The 13166-nt window shown below is 36.6% G+C and overlaps 1 protein-coding gene across 1 annotated transcript; it reads left to right on the top strand.

Annotated features, from left to right (window-relative positions):
• Positions 1–1696: 1696 nt before the first annotated feature.
• On the top strand, positions 1697–4108 carry LOC114523169 (cytochrome P450 27C1-like). Its single transcript, XM_028544035.1, has one exon. It carries the CDS (start codon positions 2202–2204, stop codon positions 3744–3746), a length of 1545 nt encoding a protein of 514 aa, XP_028399836.1. The 5' UTR covers positions 1697–2201; the 3' UTR covers positions 3747–4108.
• The last annotated feature ends 9058 nt before the right edge of the window (positions 4109–13166 follow it).

The raw sequence follows: 13166 nt of genomic DNA on the forward strand, positions 1-13166 counted from the left end.
CAGGATACCTATTGGCTGAACTGAAAATATACGGTATCAGGAATACGACGTATCTTGATCTGTTTAAATTATATCTATTTTACCGAACTTATATCAACGATTTTCCTATTTGCTTAAAATACACTACAGCACTGTCTATATTTGGTAAACCAATTGACTGAAGAAGAGACCTGATTAGTGGCCGCCTGAGAACCCGCGTGTTCTGATTCGTCCCTTTTTTATGGTAAGAAATTTGTCTCTAAATGATGAGAAATTTGTTTTAACGGGTTTTAATGATATATGTCCTTTTCTGAAAGAACTTTTATATATCCCTAATTAAGTTAGGAGATTCATCTAGCCTTGTAGAACAGTATGTTAATACTGATCATAATAGAAGTAACGTTAGAAAAATTAAATTTCATTTATCGCTTCCGTTTCAACTACAAGCCCTATAAGGAGGTGCTGGCAATCTCAGAGACTGGTGATCACCAGCTCTGTTTTCTTAGCACTGAAATTAGAGGCATGCAACTGAAATAGAAAATGACACTTTTTGGATAAAATAATGGTAATGTACTAGAGCACATGCCGATTTAACGAATTATATATAGCTAATTGTTACAACGTTCGTATATTTTAGTACAGCACAGAAAAGGTGGCGTGATAAAAAACGCCCAGGCCATCATTACATAGAAATTATCGTAGGTCACAACCTAGAGAAAGAGACAGAGTTTGGGGTGAAAACTTTCGGAATTGCTTCGACGACATGCAGCCAGGTATAAAATGGCTTTGAACTTTTCGGATCGCTTTATAAATAGGTACGCTGACTGTGCAGACAAAAATATATATGTTCTTTAAATTACTGGAAATACTGGGAAGAAAATGTTCCAGAGGGATCATTTGGAAAAAAATTCGAATTCTGAGACTCAAGTGGCGAAACGTTCGAAGATATATTTCTGACACTCTTAGTATAGTGTCACGTTTTTACGTTGTTCCGTTGGCGGGCGAAGGTTCTTTAACATCAATTGGATATGATAACATTTCAGTCATAAAGTTTAAAGTTCTGCGCCAGGCCTACTTTAAATAACATGTTCAATTATACAACACACTTCCTTCTGACTGGAAAAATGCCAATACCAAAGAAAAATGTTTGTACTGTGCCAGACAATAACAGCCTACGTCAAGGGCAAAGGCCATTTTTTCAGTTTTGTAAGTTTTTGTTTACAACAAGACCCGCAGTGTAATATATTAAATATACAATCCAATGCACCAAATCTACGACGAGGGCGTGAAGTAATACTGTCCTGGCGTCTGCCTACACGCAAAATATCACCGCCCGCCATATTTGCCCCAAAAAGGGCCTGCGGAGGAGGTGGGTCCCGCGTTATTTTGACACTGGGTTTCACAACAGAACTAAAATATTAAAGACTCGTTTTGGTAAACAAAGCCAACGCCGTCTGAAAAGCCCTATGTGCATGAAACAAATTAAAAGTGGGTTCCTAACACTAGGGCCATGTCACGTCCGCGTCGTAGATTTGGTGCATCTTAAGGTCCTTTTATATTCAATACAACACGGCCGCGATATATAATAAATATACAAATTACTCACAAACGCTAGTGGTTGTATTAGAAAAATACAACCACTAGTGTTTATAATCGATTTGCATATTTATCAATCTTATTTGTATGGGGAATACAAGGTGTGCATGTGACCTAATTCACGAAATTTGGTTGGTTATAAACCTTTTTAAACGATTTTCGCAATAAAAGTTGAAGGCATTATGTATGAATAAATGCAAATCGAGTATAGATGCGGCATTCATCGTGTCAAAAATTTCTTGTTATAATCTTCTTACGCTGTAACGTACGTCATTTTAAAAGTTTCTAATGCCTCAAGAATGAGGAGTTATACAGGGTGTACATGTGACCTAATTAACGAAATTTGGTTGGGTATAAACCTTATTAATTATTCATGATTTTCGCAATAAAAGTTGATGACATTATGTATGAATAATTGCAAATTGAGTACAGATGCGGCAATCATCGTGCCAAAAATTTCTTGTTATAATCTTCTTACGCTGTAATGTACGTCATTTCAAAAGTGTCTAAGCCTTAATAATGAGGAGTTATATGTCTTAACGTGCATGTTATTAAGCAGGCGATATTAACGAACCTTATTATTCCCAAGATAGGATATTCCGCGAGCTGTGTTGAGCAGTTTAATAATGGCATTGCTACATTCATCCTTTACACGCAATTTCCACTTCAGACGATCCTTCAGATTATCTCGGTCGTTGACTATTAAAGAAAAGCGTTTACCATCCTTTTCCACGTCGTCAACCGACAATAAAGTGTTGCCGTTTGCTGATATTCCAGGCCCCAGGGGAACATTTCAAAATATTCCCGACTACGTGTCGAACAAAGGTGCGATTCTTGAAGTTGCGGCAAAGCGCTTTGAAAGATTTGGTCCGATATACAGCGAAAAACTACTAAGCGAACAAAATGTGAATATTTGCGACGCTGATGCGATACAGAAGGTTTTAAGCAGTGAAAAAAAATTTCAGATGCGGCCCGGTTTCGATGCCCTCGCTGAAATCATTGAGGGCGACAACGGCCTTGGGTTTGCATCAAACGACTACGAAATATGGCATCAGGACAGATCGAGAATATCGCCAAAGTTGATGCGCCCAAAGGAAATCATGGAAACATTTCCAATCCTAAATACTGTAGCGAATGACTTCACGAAGCGATTAGATCAACTTAGAAAGTCTGACGGCGTAGTAGACAATATTCACGAGGAGTTAACGTATTTCATGGTGGAATCGTTTTCTTCGTTTCTGTTCAATCGGCGTCTTGGTTTCTACAACCATCCGCCAGAACCTGCAGCCGTCGCGTTTGTAAACGCAGCTCTGGATATGATATACAATATTGGGATGCTCTTTTACACGTTTCCTTTAAACAAGTATATCAGAACTCCGCCGTACTATCGGTTGAAGAAAAATCTTGCCACAATCCATACACTGGGTATGGACATTATAGACGAGGTATTTGCAACGAAGCAGCAGGAGCGCGAAAAAGAGTTTAGCAACAATCAATCAGTGTTTGAGTATCTTGTTGAAAACGGTATGAATACGCCGAAGAGTTTGGCGGCCATGGCAGGATTGTTAGCCGCCGGCGTTGATACAACAAGCATTACAAGTCTCTGGCTCTTGTACGAACTGTCCCGGAATCCAGACTTCCAGGATAAAGTTTATCAAGAAATTGCATCTGCCGTTGGTCCAAACGCAGAAGTATCAGCGAACAATGTCCCGTCGCTTCTCAAAGCAGCTTTGAAGGAGTCGCAACGCATGTATCCAGTCGCAGGTTATATTGTTCCTCGCGTGTTTCCTAAAGACCTCGAGGTTCTCGGTTACAACATCCCAGCTGGTGTGAATGTTTTCTTGCACGAATATTTGCTGTCCCTCGACGAGCGTTATTATGGGCAAGACGCGAAGCAGTTCGTGCCCGAGCGATGGCTGCGTGATGAAACTGGGGAGAAGAAAGAATTTCATCCGTTTACCACATTACCATTCGGTTATGGAGTGAGAATGTGCGTTGGACGAAGAATGGCCGTGTCAACTATCTATACTCTGGTAAGCAAAATACTACTCCGTTATCGTTTGGAATACGCGGGGGAAACCGAGGCTAATCCAACTGTACATGCAGGGATTATGAAACCAGACGGAGTTGTCCTAATGAAGTTCATTCCAAGAGAAATGAAGATAATTTAGTAAATAGTCATGCAATCACGATTTTTTTGTCTCTAAATTAATATTTTCATATAATTGCATGTTTAGATGATTGGATAATCGATTTCGTTGTTTTAATTGGCGATCAAATTAGGATATAGTTTAAATTAATTAATAGGCCATAGAAGGTCGATGTTTTAGCATCTAAACTGTAATTCATTGAATTTGTATGGACTATATTGTATTAAAATCGTACAGCATGTTCTGCTTGAAGAACTATAACCTTGAAAGAAACATTTCAGTTATGAGCATTATTTTTCTGTGCACTGAACGAGTGAGTGAGTGAGGGCGGATCTAGGATTTTTCAAATCACAATAAAAGTCCAGATTGAGAAAATTTTTCAAATCGGCAGATCGGAATTTCGATTATTTTGGCTCATGTTAGAGTTCATCGCTATGCCTAGGAAAGATTCCGCTAAAAAACACCGTATTAGATGCCTCGTGTGTCATATCTTAAAAGAGCAAGAGTCATATTTCAAAACACACAACTTCTTAAGCCCCGTACAGACGGACATGTTTTCCTTCACACGTTTTCTAGAACAGTTCACTTGCTCGTGTGTATGGTGAGCAGGTTTTCCTTGCCAAGTTTTATTTGCTCGTGTGCATACGCGAAAAATTTGGGAATTAACGAAATTTTTCTTGACAAGTTTTGCGATAATATATATGTCGAGTATACACTGTTAATTCAAAAGAGTCATTTTGACTCCTTCAAAGGAGTCGTTTTCTTGACCCCAGGACGACTCCTTGAAGAGAGTCATTTTGACTCATTTTGGGTTGACACCTGTAAAGAGTCATTTTAACCCTTTAACTAGAGTCATTTTGACTACCCATGGAGTCGTTTCAAAATGACTCTTGCAACAGTTAAAATGCAAATTAACTCCTCAAAAGTGTCGTTTTAAAAGAGTCATTTTGATTTTTGACTCTCCTTTGGCATCAATTTTACTCTTATTTGGAGTCATTTCGACTCCTTTTTGTCATCGATTTTACTCTTCTTTGGGGTCATTACGACTATTCTGTGGCATCAATATTACTCTTATTTGGAGTCATTCGACTCTTCTTTAGCATCGATTTTACTCTTATTTGGGGTCATTACGACTCCTTTTTGTCATCGATTTTACTCTTATTTGGGGTCATTACGACTATTCTGTGGCATCAATATTACTCTTATTTGGAGTCATTCGACTCTTCTTTAGCATCGATTTTACTCTCATTTGGAGTCATTTCAACTCTTCCTTGGCATCAATGTACTGTTATTTGGGGTCATTTGAACTCTTCTTTAGCATCGTTTTTGCTCTTATTTGGAGTCATTTCCACTCCTCTTTGACATCGATTTTACTCTTATTTGAGGTCATTACGACTATTCTGTGGCATCAATTTTACTATAGTACTGTACACCAATATTAGTTTCATGAAGCTTGCATATAATACAAAAGCAGAGTTTGGGTATATGCAGTGAGTATTACAGCATACCATACATGCATCCCGCAAATATGTTTCTTTGAAGAGAAATTATATATAATAAATATCTATATATAAGCATGCAGGCTTTAAAATATCGGCCAACAGGCCATCTGTCAAATGTCCGGTGTCTTTAAAAAATGGGTTGGGTATACATTTTTAAAATTAAAATATGGTAAATGGCCATATGTTAGCAGCAACTAATTAAGTAATGGTTTAAAATCGAATTTTCAAACGATTAAAACAGTACAAAACTTCAGAGACAAAGAAAAAGCCTCAAATGTTATTTATTCTGTAATTATAGTCGACGGCTAAACGTTTTATACTTCATAGTGTGTATTTTTTATATCAAAATTCAAATTACACTTTCAAAAACACTTTTTGAAGTTATAGCAAAGGTGTAATAGCCTTTTGCAGGTTTATCCGTTTGCATAAAAAGCTGAAAATTAAACAAATAAACGGCATACAAAGCTGAAAATTATACAATACAGCTCATCCTTATTGCGAAGCAAATACGAAAGAAACAAAGTAAACACGCACCCTTTGAAAACACTTATAATTAAGCTTGCATGCAGATTATGAATTATTTCTCTTACACGGCTTTCGGTCTTGATTGTATCCCTGTTCATCTTTGGTATCTGTCATGCTTCATATATCTTGTTTCTTCCCGTTTTACTTTGCACAAAGTTTATGAAACGCTTTTACAAAAAGGTTTAAGGTTTACGAAATGACAGTTAAATTGCTGACGTTCTCATTGAAATTCAAACTTTCTGTCTTAGCCAATCAGAACGTTTGTTGATTATTTGTCATTTTTGATATCAGCATATACTTACCAGCATGAGTCAGAACTATTAAAATGGATTTATGTATAATATATTTTTATGTGTGCATATCCTGTTCCAGCTGACATTTTCAAGAGATATAAAACCTATATACATGCAGCGTAATATATTTTTTTATATTTATTTTATTTTATAAATTTGCCATGTTAAAAAGTTAGAATGAACTACACATAAACTACAAATGAACTACACACATGCAGTGGCTGGAATCACCACACAGAGATATGTCTTCCACAACAAATAGACAGACACAAACATACACATATAAGCAACTTAACAAATTTATAAGACTTTCTCGATACATGAAGAAACGATAACAACTAATATCAAGTTATTTGTGTCATAATAATTGAGTATTTTTTTAATGTGTTGACTGGTTATTTGCTTCAAATACAAAGGATTTGTAATACATGTAACATGCCTAATGACTTCAATTTAATATTTTAAACATGCAAATTATTTGTTTTGTATATAAGTGGCTGTTATAAAAGCCAGAATGACTCTAAGAAAGAGTTCCACCACTCCAACAAAGAGTCATATGGCTCCAAAAACGAGTCACATGACTCCATGTGAACTCTACTTAAGAGTCTATTGACTCTTGCGAGAGTCTTGTGACCCTTCAAAGGAACTAAACGAGTCCTCCGAATTGTCATTTTAACCCAATGTCGGAGTTAAAACGACTATTAGAGTCGAAACGACACATTAGAGGAGTAAAAATGACCTTTTGAATAAAGGTGTTGAAATGACTCGCCCTGGTCAAAACGACTCTTTTGAATTTACAGTGTATTCGTTCCAATATAACCAGGGAGCAGCGTGGCAGCGTCTTCAAACAACTTAGCATTAAATGTGGTATAACAACGGCCTAACATAGACAAAACACTTCTCGACGTTTCGACCTAAGGGCCTTCGTCTGGAGAGTTATGCCCTCAGGTCCAAACGTCGAGAAGTGTTTTGTCTATTTTAGGCAGTTGTTATACACTTATACCACATTTGATGCTATGTCGAGTATATCTTACGACAATATGAGCTTTGATAAAATGAGTATACGACCGAATCTCAACTGAACTTCCAAAACAAAACTTCCAAAACCCGCTCAATTGGCTCGAAGATATTGTTGCGCAGTTTCCTAAACCAATTATCAAACAATCTAACGAGTCCTGAATGAGAAGGTTTATTCATTCTAGTGCATTTTTCGCTAGTTTTATAACCATAATATATTGAGCATATGAAGATTGTGATATCAGTATATTGATATAATTGATCAGGTTACACAACAAAGCGGCATGAAATCAAACCGGCGAACTTGTCACATGGAACACTCCTAAATCATTATATTTTTAGGTATATTGCTATATTTGTTATATTATATCCATATTATCTTGATTAAACGTTTCTCTTACCAACACGATCTCGGTTTTCGTGTTCAGCAGAGACATCGTGATTAATTTCCTCCACATGGTTTGGAGCCGGACCACATAAAACTACAATACAACTCATTAACTATATGTTGAGGCAGATTTATGCAAAAAAAGTTCCTTTCTCATCTCATGTCTATTGTATTTTGCACAGATAAAACAATAGCAATCTTATATAATTCACATATTTTTCCAGTCAACATAGAGGAGCTTAGCAAGATGAATGCCATTGGTAAGTTGGGCTAAAATACAATAGACACGTGACGAGAAAGGAACCATTTTTGCATAAACCTGGACAATAACATAGTTAATGGTTGTATTGTACTTTTATTTCCAAACCATGTATATTCTATTAACTGTGTTCCCCCGTACTTTAATAGCAAAGTCTATAACATCACCACAGTTGCTCGTATGAAATCGCTGCACCACGATAAAGTTTATCAAGAAGACAAGAACCAGTTATGTTGTAAATAAAATCCCACTTCGAATATCCGCGTATCAAAACAACTTTTCACAACAAAATACGATCACAGCTAATTGAAGCATAACTTGAACATCAAATTTAAAAAATTTAACATACCAGTGATTGTTAGCCATTTTTTTCTATAGATGTCGCTTTAACGCCGGAGCATACAATTTCGTTTACTGCATGTACGCCCGGGATATTGCTTGCCGTCCATGTCGCAAACTTCTATGCACTGAAATTTGATAAGCCAGGGGCCGGTTGTATGAAAGCCGGATAGCGCTATCCATCGGATAGTGTTTTTTTCAATCGCTTCAAAATCGCCCGGTATTTGCTACCACTTTGATCAAATCAGTTAGTATTCCTAAATCGAAGATTCTCTTTAATAATTGTTGCCTCCAAGCTGAAATTTTATCGCTTTTCGAGCAATTTTAGAACGGTTGAAAAAATCGACAGAAGTTTAATGTTCCTATCGCAATTGAGCTCGAACAGGTATTGAATATAAACTTCGGTCGAGGGTCGATATATATTTTTCAATTTCCCAAATTACCCGAAAATAAAATACTTAAGTGTATTTTCATTTACGACAAAGTTTTTGCACTTCAATGTCTGAATTGAAAACGACATTATAAATGAATAAACTTTTGTTGACCATTTGGGCCTGTTTACACGGAGTGAGTTATCCTGCGGCTAGGCGAGATAAAAAGCGTATCACATCAAAAGCTTAACCTGATTAGTCGTTCATTATATGCAGTTTTCACCTCGCCTAGCCGGGATAACTCGCTCCATGTAAACAGGCTCTCAATGTGTATAACGATGTGCAAGCAATTTACCGGTGTACGTACGCATTAATATTATACTATCACTCTAATAAACGGAAATACACGAGACCGCGGACAAGTAAGGAACGCGGGCGCGTGTAAAAAATAAAAAAGTCAGTGTCGGACAAATTGAATAGGGATTAATAGTTAATACGGTATATGACAGCGAATGACTTCAGATAAATAATTTATTTTTGCCAAAGAAATGCATGGGTAAATATAATTTTCAGTTATTCGAAATTATAGTACTGATTATTTTCTATTTCAAGCATGACAGCCTAAGTAAAGACTTAGCTTAGCTGGTTGCCATTTAATAATAACGAGTGAACGAGTCATTGGCCCGATGAGAAATAGTCCGCTTGTAAATTTGCATTTTTTTCTGTGTTTAAATCGGTCATGTGCGCTGTTCACTGCACCTTGAGATATTCAAATTCACACTTAAATGCATGACTTAATGCCGGAAACAAGGCATTAGAAATTAGAATCGTACTTGTTTTAACATCGGTACCTGTAACGTCTACATACTTTTAACCGAAGCCCAAGCCAATATATCATTTATCTTAAAACCAAGCAGGCTGCAGGTTCGTCGTGTCAATACACACTCGACAGTACTTTTAGGAGCACCTGCACAACCTAGAGTAAGTAAAATAAGTAATTAGTTAGTAAGCTATAGTTAGGTAATTAGTTAATAGACTCGTTCCAACAGGATTTACCTTTAAAATGGGTAACACCAAAGGAACGAGATTACGACCATGCAGCACGTGTAGAGAGATCAGCCTGACGAATAGGCTGTGAAAGTGTTGGGACGATTGTACGGAGGCTTTTTAGCTCAACCTATAGTGACGATTAACAAAGGCTGCTTAGCCCTATTGTGTCTATTGTTCCTTGGTTCAACAGCCTCAACCTATTGTTTATATTTTACTTGCTTTCTATTTTGAACGCAATTATACATAATTATAATAGGTTTAAAACTTTGTAATTCGGCTAATATAAAATATGTTGTGATGAGAATAGCTGTGTGGCCTGAGCTGTACAGTATATCTCATTTCATTTGGTGCATGCTTTTCTTAAGGGTACGCATGGTGCTGCGCCTTTGGTATAAAATTCGATTGTAATCTATAAGTTGCTTCAGCTATGTTCGCAACCTTGCGAGGTTGCCATGTTCGCCGACGAACGTGAACGTAGAACTTGTTGGCGCATTGGCACGTTGTTATATTGCCCGGTTTGTTCGAATTTCCGCGCATTGTTGATCCATCATTAGATTACTGTGGCAAACTCGTTATCCTGAAGTATATTCCATGCATATTTCCTAGCGTTGGCATCGTTGGTCGCTAAGAATGATCAATTCGTTAGATTATTTCAGCAATGTGCGCAGAGCAAGAAAGAGTATTATATTCCGTCTGGCAGTATCTGTGTGGCAACCAGAGCCGTAACTAGAGCGATAATTATAGGGGAGGTGCATATTCATATATTTTGTTCTGCCTATTTCAACATAATTGTCAAAGGACCGTTTTTCAAGTTTGACAATGACTTTCAAACAGAGTGGAAATATCACCTGAGTATTCTGCCTTGTTTTCCCACATCCTGAGTCAAGGTGTTCAGTTGTTTCAGTTTAACATTATATAACAAACCGCTCCATAAGTAAATAGCAGCCACTCGCGAGTCTGGGATTAAACGCTGGAAATCTACTGATCAAAATATTAATAAGGGACTAGGTTACAGGGAAGGCCTAGAAACGAGACTGGTAAGCCGAACACTGACAATATGCTTTTAGACTGCTTTCTGTCCATATTGTGAGGACGTGGAACAAGACAACGAGACTCGGTGTCGCGTGTTTATAAATTCTGCCCCCCCCCTTGCTCAGCCGTTTGTATTTGATCTACTCAAGCTATGAGCTATTGTAGCATCCAACTTTCTCGGTGCAATTCACCTCTGACGTATGGAATGTAATTTGTTATTTATTAAGCAGTACCATATGTTGTAATTTTCGTATGCCTGATATGTATGATTCACTGGCCTGAAACAACTAATACTGTGTCGCCCTAATATAAAGTACCCTTTTAGAATAGTTTCCTGATCTTTAAAAAGCTCGTCTACCATGGAGTTAAACGGCAGTCATCTTGATCATGATATACAAGGAGAGCAAAACCATTTGCCTGCCGAACAACTACCAAGTCATCATAGAATAACGTCGAAATTTGGTTGGGGGAGGTTTAGACCAAGATGTCTAAATTTTCTTGCCAATCCAAAATGCTTTCTCGTGGTTATCATATTATATACGTTAGGCGCAGGTAAGTCAAATTTATCGTCAGGGCCGTAGCTAGAAGCTTAATTGGGGGGGGGGGTGCATATTCATATATTCGTCATATGCCCGAATGATTTCTTTTGTATATAGCTTTTCCTATGGTATATAAACATGAATATATGAATAACACCCCCCAATTAAACTCGAGTTAACCTGGGTTGGTGTCAGATTACGTTTATATGTATTTACGTGAACTGGATTGCCGCAGTTAATTCATGCGTTTATTTGCTAAAAAATCCTGCTTTATATTATAATGAAATACCGATTAAAGCAGCTACAACGTAAAGGTTAACTGGGGCCGGTTGTACAGGGTGTCTCAAAAAAAACGCAACCACTTAAATATGCAAGAATATTTATATTGTTCGGGTTTGCACCATAGTTCAGCTAAAATGCCTTTAGCATTTTAAATGAAGGATTATGCATGAGCCATTTTCAATGCTCAGAGGTGCTTATCTATCGCGCTTTAGAGCTGTATTAATGTTTTGCATATTTAAGTGCATGGTTGCGTTTTTTTTAGACACCCTGTATAAACCTCTTAACTGCATTTTGCGCATAGTTAAATCGTAGTTAACTCAGAAATGAATTACTCTGATTGGTCAATTCTGTCACTAACAATATGGTTAAAAGTTAACTACGTTTTTATGCAACCGGCTCCTGGAAAATAAAGTTAACTGAAGTTAATATGTAGCTAGAGTAGAGATGTTACAAAAAGAAACAAAAAGGCCAGATCAGTAACGATCGCGAGGCTCTACAGATAATCTTTTAAAATTTATAATCCATTATACAATTATACCGATTGATTGTTGTGTGTTTCGATAGTTTCCAGTTGTCAAAAATGTTATCTTCTCACATTTTAAAGTTTTGTCCGGATATATTCGACCAAGAAAAGTCGGAAAACAAAATTTATTCGAATTAGCGGAGTAAATTACTATAAAGAATTAACATTACCAAAACCAAGGAGAATTGGATTTAGTTCGAGTTAGTGAGCCGGGTGCCAACTATATACTATATTTATTTATCCAAAGCATTAAAGTGTCTATGACATGAATTTTTTTTGCTTTTTCGATAAAATATGTTTTAAAATATTCATTTTGATATATAGTTTATGGTGGCTCTTTTTTGTTTCGGAGTTATGAGCCAAAAGCATACGAAATATTGTCGGATTTGATTTACTGTATTATGAATGTGAATGTACATTCTTAACATATAAAATATTGAAATGCACTTAGGTGTGAATATGCCTGTCAACTGCGTCAAGGGTAAGTAAGGTAAACACGGAGAACATTTTTGTCTATATTATTACCTTTTTTGCAACTCCAAATTTATTTTGGAGCAAAATCATGTTCACGTGAAAGACAGTGTAGCGAATTAAAATTTAACATCGTAATTTGTTGATTCATTTCTTTGCAAGCTCTGCTATTTAATTGGTGTTGAGTTTACTACGCACAAATCTATATATATTTATAAGAAAAATCTTTTTTACTTGATTAGCATGCAAGCGCAATTTGTGATGGTAAGATAGATCAGGCTTTTTGCTTTTTGCTTTTTGTAACAAATCGAGAAAAAAAATCTTCTGATATATTCAGAATATGCGATTTTCATCATGATCCAGGTCATAATTTGCTTATTTTGTTTTCCATACGGTACAAAAAAATATCATTCGACAGCGAAAAGCTTCTATCATAATATCAAAAACTTACACTTGTTTTAAAAGTAATTTTCCCATAAAAGCGTGCTAAAATTAGGTTACCATTTTTTTATACACTTGCATAGCATAGTAATTGGTAATAATACGGACTGTTATGCCTATTGCTTTCTGAGTCTAGATTTGTTCTTATACTGATGTCGACACTTCCTAGATGGCCCAAACAATATGATAATAGATTTCTGATTCACTCCTAGTGGAATCTAAACGTGATCTACAAATCATGAAGAACATAATGATACATTGTGAAACACTACACCCTAGTGAGTAAGTGCAAATGTTTAGATCAGTAACCTAACTAACCTTGAATAATCGTTACCACCACTGGTCACTGCATGCCATCCACTTAGTTGAACCCCATCGTTTGCGTAAGTTTGGCCATTACGGATGCACC

This window comes from Dendronephthya gigantea, unplaced genomic scaffold, assembly GCF_004324835.1.
Source record: "Dendronephthya gigantea isolate DGI-Jeju-01 unplaced genomic scaffold, DenGig_1.0 000000F, whole genome shotgun sequence".
Taxonomy (NCBI): domain Eukaryota; kingdom Metazoa; phylum Cnidaria; class Anthozoa; order Malacalcyonacea; family Nephtheidae; genus Dendronephthya; species Dendronephthya gigantea.

Coding starts and splice junctions, on each gene's coding strand:
- LOC114523169 (XM_028544035.1), top strand. CDS start 2,202: ATGGCATTGCTACATTCATCCTTTACACGCAATTTCCACTTCAGACGA.